At 41.0% G+C, this 26,211-nt stretch overlaps 1 protein-coding gene and 1 long non-coding RNA gene across 16 annotated transcripts in view; both read left to right on the top strand.

Annotated features, from left to right (window-relative positions):
- Positions 1–26,211, top strand: part of DOCK9 (dedicator of cytokinesis 9) — a 336,811-nt gene that overhangs the window by 32,991 nt on the left and 277,609 nt on the right. For 2 of the 15 annotated variants that reach the window (XM_038385807.2, XM_038385779.2), the window contains exon 1: positions 6,951–8,246. The exons of 5 other annotated variants lie outside the window; for them this stretch is intronic. In XM_038385807.2, the coding sequence (XP_038241735.1) occupies positions 8,085–8,246 (162 nt within the window). In that variant the 5' untranslated portion in view covers positions 6,951–8,084. Of the gene's footprint in view, positions 1–6,897; positions 8,247–26,211 lie in introns of those variants that run through there. 8 more of the 15 variants (XM_043504716.1, XM_038385723.2, XM_043504714.1 and 5 more) reach the window with 7 other exon arrangements.
- Positions 20,106–24,183, top strand: LOC122457986. Its single transcript, XR_006277792.1, has 2 exons — positions 20,106–22,773; positions 23,213–24,183. It is a non-coding gene; the product is annotated as an uncharacterized LOC122457986 (long non-coding RNA).

Genomic DNA, 26,211 nt, shown 5'->3' with positions numbered 1-26,211 from the left:
ACCAGTCAGTTTAACTTTTCAAAAAAAGAAAAGGAGTACTTGTGGCACCTTAGAGACTAACAAATTTGTTAGTCTCTAAGGTGCCACAAGTACTCCTTTTCTTTTTGCGAATACAGACTAACACGGCTGCTACTCTGAAACCTTTAACTTTTCAGTGCCTGGAAAGATAATGGAGCGAGCAAATAATCAATTTGCAAACATCTACAAGATAATAAGGTGATAAGTAACAGTCAACATGGATTTGTCAAGAACAAATTGTGTCACATCAACCGAATAGCTTTCTTTGGAAGGGTAATAAGCCTTGTGAATGAAGGGGAAGCCTCATCTCAACAGTCACTAGCAGCCCTCAAATGTTCACCAGAACTTGTCGACAACTATTGGGTCACATGGGGGCCACGACATTCGTGGTAAGACACACAAGACTGCATATACATTGCCTACAGGGCTGGCTGAGCACAGTATACGTCCCCATCAAATAGTCTAAACAAAAGATTAATGGTACCATCGAAGGTGATTGTATCACTAAAGTGGTGGGCGAAACCAGAAAATGTCTGCACTGGGATCCTTTTCCAGCAGGATCAACCATCACTAATTACTACAGATGCATCATTGGTAGGCTGGGATGCTCACCTGGACCAGCACACCATACAAGGCAGGTGGTCGATGACGGAAACACGACTTCACATCAGTTTCATAGAACTCTAGGCGGTATACAATACGTAGACACTTCCTTATGATCATATGGAATGAGTCAATCTGGATACTGACTGACAACCTAGCATGCATTTTCTATATCAATCGCCAAGGAGGAGCTTGCTCCCATTCACTATGCGCCAAAGCCATGAAACTGTGGAATTGGTGCATATACCACAACGTAACCATCTTGGCATCTTATCTCATGGGGTGCCAGAACACAATGGTGGCCACAATAAGCAGACATTTCTTCCAGGAACACAAATGGGAAATCTACAATAGTGTCCTCCAATTGATATTTTAAAAGTGGAGCTTTCCATCTGTAGACTTGCTTGTGTCAGCAACAAACGACAAGTGTGCCCTCTTTTCTGCTCCAGGGCAGGACTAGCATCCCAGTCAATAGGGGTACCTTCCTCATCAAATGGGACTCAGCACTCGTACGCATTCCCACTGATATCTCTAATACTCCGAGTCATTTGCAAGATACGGACCGACAGGGCCCATGTCATATTGATTGTTCCAACCTGGTCCAGACAGACTTGGTTCCCTTACCTTCTGCACTTGGCAGTATGCACTCCATGAACTCTTCCTTTGTGGGCGGATCTCCTCTCACAGAACAAAGGCTGGACTCTCCAACCAAATTGGGAGAAACTTCACCTCCGAGCATGGCTCCTACATGGTTCCAACACGACAAAAATAGCCTGCTTAAAAAGAGTGAAACGTTTTATTAAATAGTAGGAGATCCACCACTTCCACTACTTAGCTCCAAAAATGGAAGAGATTATAGTGCCAACAAAAACACTTAACTGCAGTCATGGCACCTATCCTGACCATACTGTACAACATACTGGAACTGAAAGAATCGGGCTTATCTATGAGCTCAATCAAAGTACACCTAGCAGCTATCACAGCCTTTCACTGTCAGTTGGATGGAACTTCAGTCTTTGCACACCTGATCACCGAACGCTTCCTCTGTGGTATACAGATCATTTACCTGGAAGTCCAACAACCTACACCCCCCCTGGGACTTGAACCTTGTACTTGAATGCCTCACCAGAGCCCGTTTTGAAACTTTAGTGACCTGCTCACTTCATCTGTCCATGAAAGTTGTGTTCTTAATTGTGATCACTTTAGCCAGACAAGTCAGCGAGGTTGGGGAAGTGATGGCCAAGCTCCCTTACACCGTCTTCGCTAAAGACGTGGTCACGTTGCAACCACACCCAAAAATGTTGCCTAAAATATCGACATCCTTTCATAAAAAAACCCATACAGCTTGCCATGTTTTACCCAGAACCACACGGGGACTCAAGAGGCCATCCTACATTTGCTCAGCCTCAGGCAAGTCATAGCATTTTATTTAAACAGAACCAAATCCTTCTGGAAATCTCCAAAACTGTTGTTATTTTTTTGCACAACAATGCTCCAAAAGATGTGCAGTATCAACCCAGAGACTATCTAAATAGATATCTATGTGTATCCATTTTTGCTATTGACTGCATAACAAGGAGCCCCCACAAGGGATCCGATCTCACGTTGTCCCTCTAACAGACACATGCAAGGCTGCCACCTGGGCCTCTGAGCATACCTTTGCAAAACACTCTGCCATCACTCGGTGTTCTATGTCAGATGTTGCATTAGGCCTTACTGTGTTGTCTGCAACAACACACGCAAATCTGAAGTCCCTTCCATCCACAGTGGAGCACTGCTCTACTGTCACGTGAAGTGGAGCACTCACAGAGACGCTACTAGAAGAGGAGGAAGTTACTCACCTTGTGCAGTAATCGGGGTTCTTCAAGATCTGTGTCTGTGTGGGTGCTCCACTACCCACCTTTCTCCCCTCTACTTTGGAGCTCACTAATTGAGCTCTGGGGTAGAGAAGGAAGTGTCAGGTCATGCACGCGCTAGATGAGGCGAGAACAGCACTGTGAGACTACTGTGCACATATTCCCTGACTGAGCTCTGCTACTAACAGTCTCCCATCTATGGTGCAAGGGTGCAGTGACACCTGAAGTGGATCACCCACAGGTACACACATTTCGAAGAACCCGCATTACTGCACAAGGTTAGTAACTTCCTCTTTCCTGTCCACCTCTCAATAACATAACACCTAAACCCTTATTTTTAAAAACCCAAGAATATTAGCCATGAAAATATTTTTTTTTAGAAAACTGTTAAACAGTAAAAATACCCCACCTGGTTTATGTAGTTCTGTAACATCTGCTCCTTCAAATGCAACAGAAAAAAGCCTAACTACCAACACAGATTTCATTCATACTTCTTATTGTTTGCACTGGTATCAACTAGATATTGTAGTCTTCCTTTTTAGGTAATTAGATAAGACCACTGCAAATTCCACACACACATGAACTTTAAACAGATTGAGGGTTGCTCCAGGGATTATAAGAATCTCACAAAACCAACCCGTTATAATGACTTATCTATGCCTTTTCCTCTAGACAATCGCATATGTTTCAGTTCATAGAATTTATTCCATGCAGCATTACTCCCACAATAGGACAGTTGGTTCTCAACCAGGAATAAGTACCCCTGGGAGTACACGGAGATCTTCCAGGGGCTACATCAACTCGCAACAGGCTACGTAAAAAGCAAAGTCAGTGCAAACTAAAATTTCATATGGCCAATCACTTGTTTATAGTGCTGTATATACTATACATTGAAATACAAGTATAATATTTATATTCCAATTGATTTGTTTTATAGTTATAAAGTAAAAATTAGAAAGTAAGCAATTTTTCACAAATAGTGTGCTGTGACACTTTTTTTTGTATTTTTGTCTGATTTTTTTGTAAGCAAGTAGTTTTTAAGTGAGGTGAAACTTGAGGTATGCAAGACAAGTCAGTCTCCTGAAAGGGGTACTGTAGTCTGGAAAGATTGAGACACTTCAATAGGACACTGGGGTTTTAATTACACCTGCACATCTGCTGTTACATTTGATAAGTAGGTGTGACTGGACCTTCATGCAAGATTGGGTATTTGTGGCTAGGTAGAAGTGAGATTGTGTACACAAATGACATCAGGAATCTATTCTGTTAACAGTTTGCTCCATTTATTTTCAGGTTTTTAGGTAAATGATGAACAACTTTGAGCAACCTTAATTACTCAAAAAAAAAAAAAAAAGCTCTATGTTGGGGAGAAATCTAAGTAGTATTGGTACAATTTTAGGGTTTTACTCTGTGGTTTCTTTAAAATATTAGTTAACCGCCCTTACTGAGCACTATGCTTGGATAGTTTATCTTAGGGAGTCGGCAAAAATTGCTAGTCAGTTGTTATGCTGGGGTAACAATGGACTTCCTTTTCCAATTTATGATGTCCGTTTTCAGTAAAAGAATGTTGGGGCTAATTTATGCATGGGAATTCTGATTGCTAAGATAACTCACTCAAGACTTGTTCCTGTGGCCTCTCTGTAGAGCACCGTGATTGAATTGTTGTCTTATAATTGTCACATTTATTCTGTAGATTTTATATAATAATCTAATAGGTTACTCATTGTTCTAATAATTCTGTCTTGCTGTGAATAGCCTGCAATAAACATCTGAAAGCTAGGACAAAACTTAAAAAATGGATGTAGCTTAACCACTAGATGGAGTGCACTGTGCATACTTTAGGACTGAAATAGTATACTCTGAAATAAAAGTAACGTTCTCAAGACAATGCTACATTTTTGTGCTTGTCATTTAATATGTGGAAAATGTTTTAGAGTTAGGCTGGCTATGGACACATACTTCAAGAGCTATAGGATGCCACTGTTATTTTTAAATTCCATTATAGTGTAGAGCCTGCAGTTGACCCTTAGCTGCTGGTGCATGATTTACTGACAAGTAGTTATGCAGAGGGAATTCCTGATAAGGTATCAGTGAACGAAAATGCGATAAAACTGTGAATCAGTTTTACTCCTATATTGAATGGGACTTGATATGAAAAGATGGAATTTTCTGAAATTTTAATGGCTAATGTCTTTAAGCCATAAGTTCTGATATTTAAGATCACTTTTGTGTGGTCAGTTGGTATTTTTACTTTGTATATCAGTGTGGATACCATTCTCAATGCAGGTGGGCCTTATGCACATGAGATTGGAATCTTTTGAATAAAAGTGTCAGTTGAGCCATACCTGTATCTTGCAAAGTAGCCTCAACTGTCCCTTGATTCCCTCTTACTACCTGTGGCAGTCTGACAGAACGAGTCATGGTAAACTGCTACCACTTGGTGTTCCTTATATTTGACTTATCCAAGTTAGATTTTGACCCTTCTTAGGTCTATGGCCACTGCAGTGTTCATGCACAGGACTTAGTGATTGCAAGCCTCAGACCTCCCGAAAAAGGTGCAGTTCACCGTTGAGGATTTGCCCTTTGAGGGAACAGAAATCTTCAGTTAGCCCACAGATAACTCTTTACATTTCCTCAAGGATTCCAGTGCTACATTATGGCTAATGAGTGTGTGTATTTACATAAGGTTTGAACCACAAGCCCTTCAGGTACCAAATGCAGACAGACGGGCATCTTTCTACTTTCAAAGTAGACCTTCCAACTATTCGCAGAGGAAGAACCCCAGACACTCCAGGAAGAGGAGATTGTCTTCCTTGACAGTCTCCCTACACCTGTTTCTAGGCAGCACATTTTGACGTGAGCATCGAGAGCATACCAAAACCCTCTCAAGAACCAATCCCTATTTTTGGTTGTTGCCTTGCATCTTTACACTGGGCTTGATCTGCAATAACTGACCCATGTGAGCTAAAAGTTGTTAACCATGTCTACCCTAACTATTTCCTGGCCCTCTTCAAGGGCCATTCTCATGAGAGCCAACTAAAATAAGTGGCTTCAGTGCTCTGCCTAGGAACCATAGAGAAAGCATCTCTAGAGAATAGTGAAAAGTTTCAGCTCCCCAATATTTCTTTATCCTGAAGAGAAAAGGATGGGTCTTCATCCCATTCTATCCTATAGCTGAGATTAAACAAATATATATACAGTCTCAGGTTCAGGATGATAACACTAGATTTAATTATGCCCTTTCTTCAGTCTCAAAATTAGTGTGTGGTTCTTGAATTGCAGGATGTGTACTTCCACATTTGCCATCCATTTGGCCCACAGAATGTACCTGTGATTTGTAGTGGGGCCCACTCAGTCAGTACAAGGCCTTACTGTTCCTTTCTCCAGAGCACTCTTCACAAAATTCCTAGCCATAGTGGCAGCAGATCTTCTGCAGGAATCTAGGTCTGTCTATACCTAGATGATTGGCTAATCAGAGACAAATGCCATCAGGATGTCTCTACAGCCCTGAAGTATATTCTCTAGCTATGCATCTAACTTCATCTTCTAATGAACTACTAGAAATTGTCTAATTTTGTCATAGATGATAGAATTCTCAGGAGCTTTGATCCACTGAAAATGAGCCCTGGCATATCTCCCTGAAGATAGATTTCCACCTCTACAATTAATAATTACCAGTCTCGGATTGACTCCAGCAACCATGGTTTAGAGCTGTTCCTTAGTTTGCTCATCTATAAAATGGGGATGATGCTTGTCTACCTCTGAAGTGCTTCATGGCTAGAAAATGCTCTAGACATTTTTTTATTTCTGTCATGTGACATGCCTCAGCAGAGCCTGAGTCACTTGCTGGAAAACTTTGAAAAATATCTTTACATAGCAATGTTAACTATTTCACTATGGATCAATTTTTAGCAGAAACATCTAACTAATGTGCCAGTAATTTTTGGATATTTGGTTTGAGTGCAGTGGGAACCATTAGTTGCTGAGATGTAGAATAAGAATTCAGTCCCCTTAAACTGCCTCTACAAAGGGCAGGAAAAGGATTCATTTCTTGGTGTACCTCCCTCCCCCATTCCTAACCCAACCCCACAAGTGTTAACAAAAGCCTCAGCAACCTGTGAGATACTAAAAACGAGAACCAACTGCTATACCTTCCTGATGCTAAAAGCCTCAAACAGTCCCTTATTCACCTGTTCAAACTACAAGCTTTCCTCCAGTTTCAGGATAAAATCCATAGCTTTTAATTCAAAATTAAAAACATTTGCTCTCATTTCACAGACTAACATAAAATAAGCTTGATTCTGACATACAGTAATTTTGAGATTGTCACTCCACATTTCAATGTGTTTTGTCTTGATTTCTAATAAGTCTGCATTTTCAACTTGTGAAAATTACATAATGGTGACGTACGCAAGAACAACTTTTCTGATTTTCAGCATCATTTAAGGGCATTTTCACATTATCATTCATAAAGACACCAAAACAGGTTGTGGAATGGGAGCGTTGACTGTTATGATGAATTGTGTTAGGACTCTATACATGATATAATGCATTATGTAACCAAGGATTTTGTGTAGTATTTAGAATTTCATACTATATTTTTGTTCCAGAAGTAGATGTTCATCTGAACTAGATAATCATTTGGCCATCTTCTCTTTTTTTGCATGACTATTGACTGTTAGCCATTGAGAACTAAACAGTCATTTTCTAGTAGACTGGAACTTATCATAGGTGCTGGAACTAAGGGTGTGGCAACATCCCTTGGCTTGAAGTGGTTTTCATCAGATACAATTTACAGTTTGGTTCAAAGGCTCTCTGCACTCCCACTATACAAATTGTTTGAGCAACCTTGGAACTTACTAACAGTTTCTCATACAAAGGAGGAGAGAAGTGAAAAGACTTCTGTGTCAATCTTCTGTTCCCTTGTGGATAGCTATAAGCTAGCTATTATCAATTCAGGCATAGGCTTGTTCGAAATATGTTTATACAGTAACAAGTAGCATGTTTCCATAGCAGCTGTAGTCTAATAATTTTCCTCACTTGACTTTTTTTTTCTCCTCCTCAGTTTTGAAGGGCAGTATTAAACAACAAAAAGCATATTTAGGTCAAGTAAAGAAGCATTTGCTTGTACGAACTCTGCTAAGCATTCTGGGAGAGTTCTTTCTTGCAGCAGATGAAGGCTCTTTGTGGCTAGCAGCAGAAACTGCAGCACTATCTTCGCAATTTCTTTTTATCTTGGATATGTTCTGAAGATCTTTGAAAAACAAGAATCGGAAACTATTTTTTAACTATATGGAATACTTTTTCAGCTGTATCATACAGGAATAGCATATGGTGAAAGCATCCTATTTGAGAGAGTTTTTTGCATCTGAACTGTCATTTTGTTTTTCCATCACCTTCCTATTTTATTTTATAAGGCTGGATTTTTGGCAGTCTCCTGTTTAACTAAACAAGATTGCATTATAGAAGCTGGTGGCTTTTATTTTAGTGAGGTACTTGATCCTGGACCTGAAGATGATCTAAAAAATAATTGTTCCTGTGGAGCAAAGGAAGACATTTTGCAAATGGAGCCAGGGTTGCTAGAAACGCAAATTAAACACGTTTGGAATGGGTTGCACTACTAGTGTGGTTCTGTTTAAAGGCATTCGTACAGTTTTTGAAAGAAACTGTGCTTATATTTGCAAACATCAAGGAGAAAATAATGTCCTTGAGTATACAGCACACAGTTTGACCAACGAGGATTCAGGACTCCTGATTCATTCATCCCTGGTAAATACTGACTTGTTTAACATAGTTTTCAATTAGTGAAATTAAAAATCCAAATGATAATGTGTATCTAATATCTATTGTATAAAATGAATTTAATATTGTGGACAATGCATTTGCTGGAATGTCATGCATTACACGTGTGCATACAAGCGTAGATACAAAAGCTTAAATGTTTTATAGATTTGTACTGATATAGCTTTGAAGAAGCTTTGACTCATGATAGAGGGTTTACATGTGCCCATAGACTACAGTTTGCTGTTTATTAGATCTTATAAGGTACTTATCTTACTTGAAATGACCAAGACAGATTACTATAATATTTGGAAAAAAGAAACCTTATGACTATTGGTATGTTAAAAAAACCCCCATGCAGGTTTAAATTTTTCATTTTCAAATGAACTTATAGGAGTGGGTTTTTTAGGAAGTACACTACTATAGTAAACTAAACTGGTGAAAGGGGTAGGAGAGTATGCTAGAAGAAAAATCTTTATGGGAGAACTAATTGCTTTCTAAATGTCTTCTGTTTTTTTTGAGGCTCTGTAGTTGTTGTCTGATAGTTCACCTCAAAACCGGTTTCCTGTGTATCTTCTTCATACTCCCCAGACTGGTGACGCACATATGCGTCAGATGTATTGTGTCTGGACCCAACAGGGTGGAAGTGGGCACCGGTTGCTGACCAATTTGCAAAGTGATTTTGGTAGATTTGTAAGGTTATTTTAAATGCTGTGTGCACTGCTCAGATTAGCTTCTCTGTTGCTGACAAGCTAGATAGAAGAGCTGGAAGGGTGGGTGGGTGTGTGTGTGTTGAGGGTAGATTTAAAGGGATATTTATGAATACAAGTTTGTGTTCGAGAATCTATAATGTCTGTTTAAGTATTTAGATTGAGACTAGTTGCAGTTATAGAGAGCTCATGATTTCATCAGGGCATTATAGAAATTAATTCAATGGTATGCTTGATTTTTTTTTAAAAAGTCTTAATTTTTTTAATACTCATCTTGGCCCTTTTTTTTTTCCTCCCTATGTTCTGACTATAACAAAAGACTTAATCTGATGCAGGGAATAGGGGCTTTCTGATGATAGGAGTAGATGCTGAAAATTTTGATCATTCTCCTCAAATACCTTGAGTAATTTAGAAAATGTATCCCCTACCTTTAGTAGTTATGTTGTATATTTTTGGCACCTTAGAGACTAACAAATTTATTAGAGCATAAGCTTTCGTGAGCTACAGCTCACTGCATCCGATGAAGTGAGCTGTAGCTCACGAAAGCTTATGCTCTAATAAATTTGTTAGTCTCTAAGGTGCCACAAGTACTCCTTTTCTTTTTGCGAATACAGACTAACACGGCTGCTACTCTGAAACCTGTCGTTGTATATTTTGAAAGTGTGTGTGTCTGTGTCTGTGTAAGTAAGTAAAAGCTGATATAAAAAGAATGGCTTCCTTAAACAGCCTCAGTCAGATCCTCGCTATCAGCCATTTTTGAACCATTGGTCTCATTCCACAAGTAATTAAACACTGAAAAAAATTGTTTTTTGACTTGGAAAAAATCAGCTTGTCTTGCACTAAAATCAGTATTAACAGTACAAAATAAAATAAGCCATAAAAACAAAAATCCTTAAACTGCAATTAACTCAGATTAGTTATATAAATCCAAATGTGAGTGTGCAGAGAAATAGGAAAAATAATTTAAGGCAGGGATGACATTTCATAACTTAAGCTAGAGTGAAAATTTCTTGTATTGCATTTACATATTCCTTTGTTTTATTTAGTAATTTTTTGTTCCAGCTGCTATCGCCTTAGGGTTCAGTTGATATTGGTTTAATTCAACCTTAGAAAATTGGCATATAAATGGATCAGATTAGGCACAAAATTTGCCTTCCTGCTTTTGCAATTATGGTGATATTTATGTGACAGACATGGAGCTGCTCTAATTTTTGAATACTGTATGTTGACCTAGTTATTGGAGTATTAACTGTATGAATAGATTGGTTTAATTTAACAGGCTGTAAGGAAACAAGCAGGAAGAAAATAGTGGCACAAGTTAAATGACTCCATGGTAAACACTTCAGGTGTATGAAACAGTGGGAGAGCAATTGTCTGAGGTGTTTGGCTTGCAGGGTGACCTTAGGTAAAATGGTGCCCTAGACAAACTTATATTTTGGTGCCTCTGTCTTATGTGGGTGTGGCGCCCCCCCATTGTCCCTAACCTATGTACCCCCCTCCTGCGCTCCCATGGGGAAACTGACTTGGATGCATGGAGCAGCTGGCATTGCTGCTCACTCCCACCCAGAACACTGCTCCTCTGCACACACGTAGGAAGCTGTGAGGGGGGGAAGCGAGGAGCAACACCAGGGCTCCCTGCATCCAGGTCACTTTCTGAGCTGTGTACGGGGAGGGCAGGAGAGCAGCAGCCCTTGATGCTCACCTCACCGCGCAGCCCAGGTGGGGAAAGTGACTTGGATGCAGGGAACCCTGGCTTTGTTCCTTGCTTCCCACTTCACTGGCCACAGGGGGACATGGAGGAATGTTTGGGGGGGAGGATCTGTGCATCACCGCCCTCCCCCCCCATGTTCCTGCATTGGAAGGAAGCAGGGAAAAATTTGGGCAGCCTCCAATGTGGTGCTCCTCTACCAGCCAGGAGCAGTTCCTGACACTACAACAGCAGTGCTCGCCACTGCACTGATGCATGGCGCCACCCGCCGACCACAGCACCCTGGATGGTCGCCCATCCCGAAGGCTGGCCCTGTGCTGATCTCCTGCCGAGCTTTCTGTGTTGGTTTGGTGCAGAAGGGTAAAAGCCCAGGGCAGAAAAGGTGGGGGAGTAGCACTGTATGTAAGGGAGCAGTATGACTGCTCAGAGCTCCGGTACGAAACTGTGGAAAAACCTGAGTGTCTCTGGATTAAGTTTAGAAGTGTGTGCAACAAGAGTGATGTCATGGTGGGAGTCTGCTATAGACCACCGGACCAGGGGGATGAGGTGGATGAGGCTTTCTTCCGGCAACTCACGGAAGCTACTAGATCGCATGCCCTGATTCTCATGGGTGACTTTAATTTTCCTGATATCTGCTGGGAGAGCAATACAGCGGTGCATAGACAATCCAGGAAGTTTTTGGAAAGCGTAGGGGACAATTTCCTGGTGCAAGTGCTAGAGGAGCCAACTAGGGGGAGCGCTTTTCTTGACCTGCTGCTCACAAACCGGGTAGAATTAGTGGGGGAAGCAAAAGTGGATGGGAATCTGGGAGGCAGTGACCATGAGTTGGTTGAGTTCAGGATCCTGACGCAGGGAAGAAAGGTAAGCAGCAGGATACGGACCCTGGACTTCAGGAAAGCAGACTTTGACTCCCTCAGGGAACAGATGGCCAGGATCCCCTGGGGGACTAACATGAAAGGGAAGGGAGTCCAGGAGAGCTGGCTGTATTTCAAGGAATCCCTGTTGAGGTTACAGGGACAAACCATCCCGATGAGTCGAAAGAATAGTAAATATGGCAGGCGACCAGCTTGGCTTAATGGTGAAATCTTAGCGGATCTTAAACATAAAAAAGAAGCTTACAAGAAGTGGAAGGTTGGACATATGACCAGGGAAGAGTATAAAAATATTGGTCGGGCATGTAGGAAAGATATCAGGAGGGCCAAATCGCACCTGGAGCTGCAGCTAGCAAGAGATGTCAAGAGTAACAAGAAGGGTTTCTTCAGGTATGTTGGCAACAAGAAGAAAGCCAAGGAAAGTGTGGGCCCCTTACTGAATGAGGGAGGCAAGCTAGTGACAGAGGATGTGGAAAAAGCTAATGTACTCAATGCTTTTTTTGCCTCTGTTTTCACTAACAAGGTCAGCTCCCAGACTGCTGTGCTGGGCATCACAAAATGGGGAAGAGATGGCCAGCCCTCTGTAGAGATAGAGGTGGTTAGGGACTATTTAGAAAAGCTGGACGTGCACAAGTCCATGGGGCCGGACGAATTGCATCCGAGAGTGCTGAGGGAATTGGCGGCTGTGATTGCAGAGCCCTTGGCCATTATCTTTGAAAACTCGTGGCGAACGGGGGAAGTCCCGGATGACTGGAAAAAGGCTAATGTAGTGCCCATCTTTAAAAAAGGGAAGAAGGAGGATCCTGGGAACTACAGGCCGGTCAGCCTCACCTCAGTCCCTGGAAAAATCATGGAGCAGGTCCTCAAAGAATCAATCCTGAAGCACTTAGAGGAGAGGAAAGTGATCAGGAACAGTCAGCATGGATTCACCAAGGGAAGGTCATGCCTGACTAATCTAATCGCCTTTTATGATGAGATTACTGGTTCTGTGGATGAAGGGAAAGCAGTGGATGTATTGTTTCTTGACTTTAGCAAAGCTTTTGACACGGTCTCCCACAGCATTCTTGTCAGCAAGTTAAGGAAGTATGGGCTGGATGAATGCACTATAAGGTGGGTAGAAAGCTGGCTAGATTGTCGGGCTCAACGGGTAGTGATCAATGGCTCCATGTCTAGTTGGCAGCCGGTGTCAAGTGGAGTGCCCCAGGGGTCGGTCCTGGGGCCCGTTTTGTTCAATATCTTCATAAATGATCTGGAGGATGGTGTGGATTGCACTCTCAGCAAATTTGCGGATGATACTAAACTGGGAGGAGTGGTAGATACGCTGGAGGGGAGGGATAGGATACAGAAGGACCTAGACAAATTGGAAGATTGGGCCAAAAGAAATCTAATGAGGTTCAATAAGGATAAGTGCAGGGTCCTGCACTTAGGATGGAAGAATCCAATGCACCGCTACAGACTAGGGACCGAATGGCTCGGCAGCAGTTCTGCGGAAAAGGACCTAGGGGTGACAGTGGACGAGAAGCTGGATATGAGTCAGCAGTGTGCCCTTGTTGCCAAGAAGGCCAATGGCATTTTGGGATGTATAAGTAGGGGCATAGCGAGCAGATCGAGGGACGTGATCGTTCCCCTCTATTCGACACTGGTGAGGCCTCATCTGGAGTACTGTGTCCAGTTTTGGGCCCCACACTACAAGAAGGATGTGGATAAATTGGAAAGAGTACAGCGAAGGGCAACAAAAATGATTAGGGGTCTAGAGCACATGACTTATGAGGAGAGGCTGAGGGAGCTGGGATTGTTTAGTCTGCAGAAGAGAAGAATGAGGGGGGATTTGATAGCTGCTTTCAACTACCTGAAAGGGGGTTTCAAAGAGGATGGCTCTAGACTGTTCTCAATGGTAGCAGATGACAGAACGAGGAGTAATGGTCTCAAGTTGCAATGGGGGAGGTTTAGATTGGATATTAGGAAAAACTTTTTCACTAAGAGGGTGGTGAAACACTGGAATGCGTTACCTAGGGAGGTGGTAGAATCTCCTTCCTTAGAGGTTTTTAAGGTCAGGCTTGACAAAGCCCTGGCTAGGATGATTTAACTGGGACTTGGTCCTGCTTTGAGCAGGGGGTTGGACTAGATGACCTTCTGGGGTCCCTTCCAACCCTGATATTCTATGATTCTATGAACTGACAAGAACAAAGAACCTTTGTCTGGGTAAACAGGACACCCCTGAGCAGGGAGGTAGCTGTTAGGAGAGCTGTTCTGGAAAACCAGACTAACACACACCAACCCACCTGGTGGTCTGAAGAATCAAGGGATGCCAAACCTCAGGTATGAGAAATGCTTGTAGATTCTTTTGTTTTAAAATTCTCATCATTTTATGCTTTCTTCTAATTTTTGGTAAATAAACAAAATAATTGTGTGGGATTTTTTTTAAGAAGGTTTTCTGGTCACTGTATATACCTCTGGTCACAGAAGGGAAGAACAGCAGGTGCTGAACCTAGTTGGACCTGCTTATTAAGCAGCATGGTTGATATACAGAATACAATAGCCAAGTGTCTGGTTTAAAAGCAGGGAAAAAATGAATAATTCTGCCCTAGGAGAGGTAAAGGCATGAAGCTTGACACCTGAGGATGCACTTAGACCAGGAAGGGGACAGAAGTGCAGTTCACTCTGCAACAAGATAATAGTTTAAAAAACTCATGCAAGAAGAAATAGTTAAATTTTAAATTCTAGGATCTCTCAATCACACATTGAATGAAAATTTGTACCATTTTCTCTAAATGCAGATGACTTTTGGGAGAAGAATTTGACTTCCACCCCTCAAGAATCATGTTTAAGAGCTGTGCTTGGAAGGGAGAGGCTACTTCAGGGGTGGGTAAACTACGGGTTGGGGGCTGCATCCTGCCCTCCAGATGTTTTAATCCAGCCCTTGACCTCCAGCCGGGGAGCGGGGTTGGGGGCTTGCCCCACTCTGCGCGGCTCCCAGAAGCAGTGGCATGTACCCCCTCCGGCTCCTAAACATAAGGCTCCTAAACGCTGCTCCTGCCCCCGCAGCTCCCATTGGCCATGCCTGGCTGCGCCTCCGCATCGGAGCCAGAGGGGGGACATGCCACTGCTTCTGGGAGGTGCTTGAGATAAGTGTCATCTGGAGCCTGCACCCCTGTCCCCCTTCTGCCCTCCAAACCCCTTGGTCCCAGCCCGGAGCACCCTCCTGGAACCCCAGCCCCACCCCAGAGCCCACAACCCCAGCCTGAGCCTTCACCCCCTCCTGCACCTCAACCCCCAATTTTGTGAGCATTCATGGCCCGCCATACAATTTTCATACCTAAATGTGGCCCTTGGGCCAAAAAGTTTGCCCACCCCTGGGCTACTAGGTTCCTATCATGGAGGAGATAGGCAGGACCACAAGGGATTAGCAAGGCATCACTTTACAGTATCATCTTTTCCCTTTTACTCGCCTTGCAGCAGAACAGATGGACGGATGATGTTTTCTCAAGAATAACTTGTCTGCTAGGATTTATGTTTGAAATGCAAACCGTCCCATTTTCTTTGTTTAGGAGACTAGATAGTCTATAGTATTCTTGAGATAGCAACCCATTAATTTCTAGAGTAAATAATTGAAATAAAACTTCCTGCAAAGAACCCTGGTCTGGAATTTAAACTGTTTCTTCTTGGCTCTGGCTTAGGTAGCTCTGTGATTTAGCTGTTGATAGACAACTGCCAGCAAGCATTGCTCCCTCCTGCAGCAGTTTTTCTTTCCCTTCCTTGTCGCAGTCAAAAATTTAATTAACACACTTTTTTTTAATGAGTGTTATCAGCATGGAAGCATGTCCTCTGGAATGGTGGCTGAAGGATGAAGGGGCATACGCATGTTTAGCATATCTGGCACTTAAATACCTTGCAGTTCCGGCTACAAAAGTGCCACGTGAATGCCTGTTCTCACTTTCAGGTGACGTTGTAAATAAGAGGGCAGCATTAGCTCCCGTAAATGTAAACAAGCTTATTTGTCTTAGCAATTGGAAGAACAAGAAGTAGGACTGAGTGGACTCATAAGCTCTGATGTTTTACCTTGTTTTGTTATTGAGTGCAGTTATATAACTAAAATACTCTAAATTTGTAAATTGCACTTTCACGACAGATTGCACTACAGTACTTGTATGAGGTGAATTGAAAAATACTATTTTATCATTTTTACAGTGCAAATATTTGTAATAAAAAATAATGTACACTGATTTCATTTACAACATATATGAAAATGTAGGAAAACATCCAAAATATTTAAATTTCAATTGATATTCTACTGTTAAACAGTGCGATTAAAACTGCTATTAATTAATTAATTTTTTTAGTTAATCGTGTGTTAACTGCGATTAATCAACAGCTCTAATTTAAATCCTTTTAGTGGGGTTATATTAGGAGAGGATTAGGTAAATGGAAAGATAAAGGAGGGTGGGAGGTGGAAAGAGAGTGGGCAGGTTATGTTGGAGCAAACGGCCAATCAGCACTGGAAAAAATTATTCAGAATGAAAACTGCAGGAAGTAATGTGACACCTGGAATTTTCAGTATGCTTGAACTGCCTTCTGTGCTGCTATGCTAGTTTCAATCTTTTTCAGTTCTGTTCAGTACTTAATCTTTAAAATTGCTGCTTGGTAATGAAAGCATTGAGATCAGTTGTCAGATTTTAAAGATCTTTAATGTAGCTTGTATACTATGACTTGGCCCTCTAAAGGACTTGGTTAATCAGTATTTGAGAATCTTTCAATTAGTTCAGTCAGCAGTGGAAAAATATTTTTAATATGAAAACTGTTACTTAATTTTTGAATGCGGGATTTCTTAGATGTGAGAGGGAACATTGGCCATGTCATCGCATGGATTCTGAAAGGCTGCATGCCTAGGCTCTGAATGTGATGAATTAGATAATCCTAACTTTTCAAAAGCAGGATCAGGTATCTACTAAAAACAATAAAAAAAAATTTGCCAACCTAATTGTTACACAAGGTAAAAGTCTCAACTAATTCCTAATGCCTTAATATAACCTGTTAACTCAACAATATTATAAGCTTTAGATATTGGTGAATGTCATCTTCTGCATAGTCTAGTGACAGAAATACTCGTGTGTCCCTGGCAAATCTGAATACACTGGGATGTCAGAAGGACTAAGGGCTTGTCTACATGGGAGAAATTGATTGGCTTATTCCACTATTGCTATGCCAATCAGCTATAGGTATTCTGGAATGACTTCCTCTGTGGACACTTTTCTTCTTGAATAATATCACTATTTTTAATTCAAGAATAGTGTCTACCTAAGTTCCCTGTAAGCTGCGTGGCCGTGCAGCAACCTTGTTAGCGCTGTGCAGGAGCTCAAGGAACCTGCCCGGGGACTGGCCGAGGGAGGGGCGCCCAAACCTGGCCAGGGCGGCCCGGACCCAGCCACAGCCGGGGCACCCTTACCCTGGCCTAGCTAGGCCCGAACCTGCCAGGGAGAGGCGCCTATCCTGTGGCCTCAGCCCTGGAGCTACCGCAGCGAGGAGAGGCGCCTTTCCAGCACTCACCCAGTCAAGACCACACCCAACTGCAGACAGACTGCAGTCAGATCTGTGCAAGAGGATTCACCCAGCATTCACGTGCATACCCACTGTGGAGAGGTAAACCCCAGATAATATTGTCTTGCACTGTATAGAAAGGTCTGCACAATGCCAGCTCATAAAAATTCGCCCTCCCCCTTAATGTGGAGAGAGAGAGATGCACAACTTCTCCCTCCCTCTCATATGAATTGCACGAGCTGGGTTATGTTATAAATAAGAAATAAATTTATTAACTATAAAAGGTAGGTTTGAAGTGATTATAAGGGATAGCAAACAGAACAAAGCAGATTACCTAGCAAATAAAGCAGTACATGCATACTAAGCTTAAGATCTTTGAGGCTGGTTTCAAGAAGTAATTTCTCACCCTAAATGTTGTTCCAGGCAAGTTGCCGAGTTTCTGTAGCTAGGAGTTCCAGTTATTTCTCTTTATAGACTAGATTCCTGTCTTAGTCTGGACTCAGCCCTTGTCTTTCCCACCTCTGTTTCTTTGTCTCTTCAGTTACTTTCAGCAGTCTTTCTTCTTGGGCAGGAAGGCAACAGAGAAGAGTCCTGTTTGCCTTACTCCCCAGCCTTAAAAAAGATGTACATAAGGCAGGAATCTTTTTTGTTTTCCCCGTCTTGACCTTCCCCTCGGTTTAGTGGAAAATTACTAGAAATCCAAGATAGTGTTTAGTACCAGGCGACAGGACCACCTGACCAAGTGGTGTCACAGCTACGTTCCAGGACGCCTCTCAGGAAGGAGAGAGGTTAGTATCTTCAAAGTCTTATTGCTTTTTCCTAATGGCCCATCAATGCAGCTAGCCTGTTGTCTGGTGGGTGTCTCCCAAATATACACACAGTTGTAATTGTTACATGGTCAATAACCTTTCCAGTGATTACCTTTGAAGACCCATCTTGCATAAAATACATCTGTTATGCCATATCCATATCATAAGCATATTTCCATACAGAATATGGGGTGTAATGTCACAATGTGTAATGAGGATTCTAGTGTGCATCACTCTGCACTTATAAGCATTGTATTTTATCTGCCGTTTTATCACACAGTCACTCATTTTTGAGATCTCTCTGTAACTCCTTTGGACTTCAACTATCTTGAATGATGATGTATCATCTGCAAACTTTGCCATTTCATTTTCATCCCTTTTTCTAAATAATTAATAAATATGTGGAACAGGACAGGTCCCAGTATGGATCCTTTGGGGAACTCTGCTGTTCACCTCTTTAATTGTAAAAACTGACCATTTATCCTACTCTTTGATTCCTATCTTTCAACTGATTACTGATTCATGAAAAGATCTTCCCTCTTATCCTGTGACTGCTTAGATTCTTTTAAGAGCCTTTGGTGAGGGACCATGTGAAATGCTTTCTGAAAATCCAAGTACACTGTGTCAACTGGATCACTCTTATCCATGTGCTTGCTGATTCCCTTAAATAATTCTAATAGGTTGGTGCAGAATGACTTCCTTTTACAAAAGACAATTTGACACGTCTCCAACAAATCGTGTTTATATATGGGTCTGATAACTCTGTTCTTTCTATAGTTTCAGTACCAATTTGGTCGGTACTGAAGTTAAGCTCTCTACCCTGTAACTGCCATGATCTCCAGTGCCTAATTTTACTTTTAATTAAAATGCTTAATTATACTTTTAAATTTTACTTGCCAGAGTTTGTGCTCCTTCCTATTTTTTTTATTAGCATTGACATCCAAATTGTATTGATGCAGAATAGAAACAAAAAAGAAGACACTGGATCATCCTCTTTGCCAGGAAGCCAGATGTCTTTACACCTACCAGTGTCCAGCAGTGACATAGAAGACATCTTAAGTAGGCATACAGTGACCAGTAATGAATGGTCATTGAAATGGTCTGTCACAGAGCTAATACTATGTCATTGGGGGACTGCTAAGATAGATGTTTATCACAAATTACACCAAATGCATGTTCTGCTTAACAGGAGGTGTGAGTCCAGGTTCATTACCAGATGCTTCTTTCCTTTTGGTGTTCTCAGACGTCATTGATCCCCAGAATAGTATGCAAGATCAAACAAGATAGAACTGTGGTCATCCTGATAGCTTCTTGCTGGCTATGACAGCTTTGGCTACCAGGCCTGCTAACGAGGTCCATGCAGTCTTCTCTACCCCTCCCGGTCTGCTGAGTCATCCCATAATATTCTAGAACCAAAATCTGATGTTATGCCTTATGGCTTGGATGTTAGCTGGTTGAGTGCTATCAATAGACTGTGCCCTATTAGATTCAGAAAATTGTTATCCACGCAAGACATCTTCCACCAGGAAGACTTTTTCCTCCAAATGGAATTTTTTTTTATATAGCAGCAGGGTTGATTTGATTTAAATCACTAGTCAGGAAGACTAGATTTAATCATGGGTTTCTACATAAAAGTGCATTCTTGTTGGTTGTTATAACCTTAATACATATACTTCACAACTCAGAGATATAGGTTTCATTTTTAGAAGATACACACTATACATTTTTAAACAGGGATTTATTTTGAAAACTTTTCAGGTTAGTTTTACAGCTATATCAGAAAATGAATGATTGTTTGCTTATTTCATTTACCAAAGGTAACTGAAGCAGATATTTATGAAGTCATTGGGAGGTGATCTCCAGTTCAACAGGTTAATCAGTAATATTTGGAGGCTTTTCTTGCCATGCTGTATTAGGAAGAGAACATCACCAGACAGACCATTTTAAATGGTTTTATTTAACTAAAACAACAACGTTATGTATTCCGGATTTTTTTTCAACAGCAAACCTATAATATTTTAACAAAACAAGCATACGTCCTTCATTTCTCACATTTATCTCCAGACTTCTTCTCCTTGTCCAGATCTGTTTTGTCCCCAACAATGTTCTATTCATTGAACTTTTTGAAACTTTGCACTTTTAGAGAGGTAAGGGATTGACTCTGTGTACACAAATTTGCAGAGGGACAATAGAGTTGAGGTCTGTTATTTCTCACCTCTTATTTTATTTTTTTTATTTTTTATTTTTATTTTTTGCTGTTAACAAGCATGTGATCTCTGAAGACACAAATCTACAGTTTGAGAACTGCAAAACTAAGCATCCCTGATGGTATCTTCTATACTGAGCACTGAGTTCTATTGGGTAGATAGAAAGATTAACCTAAATAATCTATACAGAAGCCTGTGGAACCCCATAAGGTTGGGTCCCTAATCCATGAACTATTGGAACTCATTTACAAAACTTTTTTCTTCAACATTACATGAATCTATTGTCTCATACTGTAGAATTAGAATTTATAATCCCTATTCCATGATGAGATATAGCTTTGAGCTGTAATGTATCTTAATTAAAACTATCTTTAGATCGTATTTTTTTGATTAAAATGTTTTTTGAGGGGAAAAAACTATTTCCCCCCCACCCCCCAAATTGATTTTTATCCACCCTGATCAGTAGGCCAAAACAATAGATCCATTAGAGGCACTGATACTGAAGATTCTTGACAACATGCTGAAGTGGCCTTTACTCTTAAGACCACCTTGCAGCAATATTGGCATGTCATTGCCTGGTATTGTCACATTCAATCTTCTCACATCCATTAGTATCAAAATTCCTTACAGTCCTCTTTCATACTTACCCTTTGGTTACAGGCCTGACTCCCTTGTGGGACCTCAACTCTGTCCTCCTACAGCTCAGTCTTCTTCTCTGAACCACTGACCAAATGCTAAGTGCATCACCTTATCATCAAGACGGTCTTTTTGGTGGCCATCACTTCAGCTTGGAGTAACTGTGCTCTAAGCTCTCACTGAAGGATGCATAAGGCAGTCCAGCCATAGGGACAAAGTGGTTTTAAGATTACACCCCAAGTTCCACCTGAAGGTCTGCTCAGACTTTCACTTGAGCCAATTGATAACCTTGCCAGTTTTCTTACTTCAGCTGCACTTGATATTTGAATGAGGAAACTGCACATGCTGAATGTCTCCAATGCTGTGCTACATTACCTTAATAGGGACAAGGCTTTTTAATTGTCTCCTTGCTTCTTTATGGCTGTTACTGGCACACCTGCTATCATCTGGCTGGCAAGCCTCTTCCTCCAAATATTGACGTACTCCACCAGTGTAAAGGCTGCATCTGCTGCCTGCCACAGGAACATTCCAATCTCAGATGTGTAAGGCTGTGGAGTGACTCCACTGATTTCCGTTAAACATTCTGACTTTGACATGGCAGCCAGGAGAGAGAGAGTTTGAGAGGGCAATGCTCCAGTTGTTTGATATGGTAGGAACTCCTGACTCCTACCACCCAGGTAGCATGTTGTTTTGCTGGTGACCTACAGTGGCATAGTCAGAGAATGTTACTTACCCTGATGTGACTGTGGTTCTTGTAGATGTTGTAGTCAGTGTAGACTCTCCCTATATCCCTACTTTTTGGAGTCCTCAGCTAACATGGCTTTGAATTGCAGGGGAACTGAAGGAGGGTCATGGCCATCCTACTCTTTATGCCATCATATGGGAGCATGAGGAGGCACAAGGTGTGTGTGTGTGGGGGGGGGCGCAGGAGGCTCTTCAGAGACTAGTGTGCAAAGAAAGTCCGGTCTTGCACGCATATGCACTTCTGACATCTCAAAGTCCAGTCCCCTCATGGCAGGACTATTTATTATCTAGACAATCCCTAAAAGGTATTTGTCTAACCTGCTCTTAAAAAATCTCATGGTGTTCTTTCTAATTCATTGTAACAGGTTTCAAAGAAGTAGCCATGTTAGTCTGTATTCGCAAAAATAAAAGGAGTACTTGTGGTACCTTAGAGACTAACAAATTTATTTGTTAGTCTCTAAGGTGCCATAAGTACTACTTTTCTTTTTAATTCATTGTAGTTTATTCTAATACATCTCAATAAAGAAAAAAATAACGGATGTAATTATAGCCATGGAAGTTGGTGATATTGACACTGGTTGTGTAATAATAGTTAGTGACCTTTTTCATCCTGACCCAGATCATGGGACTGGGTCTAGGAAGAAGTTTAGTTCTCAGCATTCCTGTGCCTCATGATGGTCCTTTCTCCAATAATACTGTCATTCTTCCGCTCTTCAAAGTTGCCCATCCTTCCTCAAAGTCCCCATATGAGATTCTCATGTTACCTACATCCCTCCTAGTCCCCATCCTCCATGGTGTGCTGTTACTCATCAAGGAATCAGATGTGGGTGGGCAAGCATGGTGAGCAGGTCTTTTGGGAGTGGGAAGGAGACATCCATGTGAAGGGTTGCGAATAGGAGAATACTTGCCTGTTGGGTAGAGAGCCTGGGTGCATGAGGGATTTAGGTTAGTCAGGAGAGCCCACTGTCTCTGTGCCAAGGTATTGGTGTTTTGTGCACCGGGGAGCCAGAGTATCTGCTCCAAGTAAGTGGTGTGGAAAGTACTCCCAGGGCACGAAGTGCATTAAGTGTTCCTTACTGCATTAGGCATCAGTGCTATGGGGAGCCCTTCAACTGCCAGTGCTTATGTGATGTGTTTGTAAAGATGAAGAGACTGAGTTTTGGGATGTTTTGTTAGGATAGTAGGATATGTGAGTTGAGGTTGGCGTGGGGTGAATCTTGGCTTAACTGGCAATTACCTGAATTTTTAGCAAAAGTGTTCTAGGAAATACATATGAGTAACCTTAACTTGTAAGGTTTCAGAGTAGCAGCCATGTTAGTCTGGCTGGTGAATCTTGCCCATGTGCTCAGGGTTTGGCTGATTGCCATGTTTGGGGTCGGGAGGGAGTTTTCCTCCAGGGCAGATTGGAGAGGCCCTGGAGGTTTTTTTGCCTTCCTCTGTAGCATGGGGCATGGTTGACTGGAGGGAGGCTTCTCTGCTCCTTGAAGTTTTGAACCATGATTTGAGGACTTCAATAGCTCAGACATGGGTGAGGTTTTTCATAGGAGTGGTGGGTGACATTCTGTGGCCTGCGCTGTGCAGGAGGTCGGACTAGATGATCAGAGTGGTCCCTTCTGACCTTAGTATCTATGAATCTATGAGCAAAAAGAAAAGGAGTACTTGTGACACCTTGGAGACTAACAAATTTATTTGAGTATAAGCTTTCGTGAGCTACAGCTACCTTAACTTGTAAGCTAAAAGATATTTTGTTTGGGGATATGTTTGAAGTCTTCTAAATCAAGTGATTTCATCATTCCTTTCCTGGCTTTGATATAGCATAGTAGTTAATTTTCTGCTGCTTTAATATGCTTATTGTTACTCCATTTAGCCTTTGATTAAACTACCCAATAAGAGACAGTGATATCTCAATTTAGATGGGATTTTTTTTTTAAGGATTTAAGTGATTTTAAGAGCACAGGCCTCATTGAAAGTTACTAAATTACATAGGCATGTTCTGAAATCCCACCCTTCACTTTAAGCTCAGTAAATCAAATGCACTTTGTTGGCATCTCGCTTTTTAAAATTTAACTTTGGATCTACAAAACAACTTGATTGATACAGCTATGTTTGGCAGGTAGTTATTACACATTTTAGCTGATCTTTTTCTTTTGCTAAAAAAAAATCTCCTTGATTAAAGTTTTTGTCCCAACCTGACTAGTCAGAGAAACTGGGAAGACTGGTGGGAGACCATACAGATTGGAAATATGTTTTTTAGCTGCTAAGTTACGATTTACATTAATTGGTCAAAGGGGTTTCCTGACATGGTCTATTCATGTCATATTTTTAAAATGTCAATGTCTTAATCAAAAGAGAAGCATTCATTTTTATGGAATCTATGTATAAACTGAAAATGGAGAAGAGGATAAACTAAAAAACTTGAAAAAAAATCATAAAACTAATTCCAGTCAGCTATAGTTCAGTACAATACATTTTTTCGTAAATACTACTTTCTTTTTAAAACTAACACTGTTTTAAAGCTATGCTGCTTATATTTTTTCCTCCACCCTTTTAGGGAACAGAAGAGAAACTCCTTATTTGAATGCCACTGGGTTAATTTTAATTCAATGTAAAAGAAGCTGCTGAGCAGCAGAAAATGCCGTTTGGGTTTTAAATGAAGGATTTTGGCCATGACTGACCTAAGTAGACACATCAGTAAGAGTTAAAATAAATAAATTAAATAAAAAATTACACTGTAAATAGTTTAACATTTTAACTCTGAAGTTTTTATTGTTCATATTAATGTTTACAAATTCACTATGCCTAGTAGAACTGGGTGACCTTAAAATTCTGATTACATCTTATGTATATAAAAATCGCAGTCAATCTCGATAAAACAGATTCCTGTTTGGCAGCTGCATCCTCAAGTAATGGTGTATAATTTAGTTTAAACTGCTCTGTATTTCCGTTCTGTGAAAACAAAAGGAGGCAGTGTAAAATAGAAGCAAAGGTGCAGCTAAACATTCTTGAACTATTGCCTGCTTTTATTTACCCAGGAAAATTTGTTTTTGTAAATTTAAATAAAATTGCTATGGTTTCCTTCCTAACTTTTAACACAGCTGTGAAGAAGGTTGTTTACCAGGCACTACTTTTGTTCTTCAAACAGTTCAGTGGTCAAGTTGTAAAGAAATATTTTTAAAATTTAACACATGGAGCTGTAAGGTCATTTGTTGGAGAGAAGTTGGGTTTCTAACACAATAGAAAAATATAATTACATTTTTCAGATTCAGAATGGCCAGTTAATCCATTATGTATCCTTATTCCGTGGAATGCTTGCAAACACTAAACTGTATTTATTGTTGTAACAGAGTACCATTAGCTAAACTCAATTTCCAGGTGCAGTGATTTGTAAGTTGGAATAGTTTGTGATGAGGATGTTTACATCCTTTGCAAAGACTGATTAACTAATGTATTCGGGAGTGCTGGAACAATTTGTATGGGGGGGGGGATCTGTGTTGAGAGCCAGTGAACCAAACTGTAAACCCTATATACGATGGCAACAACTTCAAGCCAGGTGGTGCAGCAGCTATACCCTTCTTCCAGCACCTATAACTGCTTTATCGTAAAAGTTGCTGTAGAATGAGGCAACTTCTTAGTCCCCATCAGAAAAAATCATAAGGTTGGTGTATAGTTAATTAGGATACATAATGCATTGAAGTGAGATCATAATTAGCAGAATATCTGAGGAAAGACAACTGTGTAAATATAGCAATAGGGAGTTGAGAATTTTCTTATGAAATGAAGGTGGAATCTGCAAATCAAACACTTAATTTGTTAATGTTCAGTGTGGACTTTAAAAGGATAAGAGAAGTTTCCTTTCTTCATCGTGGCTCTGTCTAACTGCAAAATAGTAGGTTGGTAATAATTTCAGTTCCATTGTGGTTTTGGAATGCCCACATGTGAAACAGATGCTCAAGAATAATTGCATGTAAATATTCTGCCAAGGGCAGTCCTGTATGCACTAAGGTTTTTTAGAGACATGATATCCTGTTTTACTGTGATAATGGACTGCAGTATAACACTATCAATGCCTTCTACATAAAGTCAATAGTAAAGTTCTTACTGGACTTCATGGAGTCTCTGGCTTATCTTTCTTTTCAGAGTTAAAAAAAAAGTGCTTCATGTATGGCGTTTTATTTTGCCAGTTGGTTGACTTGTTCATTTTGGGTTTTGTCTGTCTCTGTCTGTCTCTGTCTCTGTCTGTCTCCGGATTGGGAGGGTATTTGGACTTGTCAGTATTGTGGTGATCCTGATTCAAACAGGCAAGGCTGCTGTGCTTTGCATAAATAAGCAAGGAAGTACTCTTTGTGTCTGGAAGCCCTGCTGGTGCAGGCTCTGTCCCACAATGTTCCTATTTGCCACATACCTGGCAGAAGGAGAGTGTTACTGAAGATGCGAAAGTTAAGTAACAATGGATCCTTATGAATAGTTTCTGTAGCAGAGAATGGTGGACCAGGTTTTCCTCCAGTGGAGGACTCTGGAAGCTGATCTTTCAATTATCTATACCAAAATGTTTCAGTCTTCAGCTCATGGCAACAAGAAAAGATCGCATTAGCAAGGAGCTTTTGTATACCTTTCCATCATTCCCTCTGGTGGCAAAGGCCCTGACAAGCTATGCGGAGACAGTTTAATGATCACTAGGGCCCTACCAAATTAAGTCAGAGGATTTAAAAAATCATACATTTCATGATTTCAG

Source organism: Dermochelys coriacea, chromosome 1 (assembly GCF_009764565.3).
Source record: "Dermochelys coriacea isolate rDerCor1 chromosome 1, rDerCor1.pri.v4, whole genome shotgun sequence".
Lineage (NCBI taxonomy): Eukaryota > Metazoa > Chordata > Testudines > Dermochelyidae > Dermochelys > Dermochelys coriacea.
This window is presented reverse-complemented; position numbering and strand designations above follow the sequence as displayed.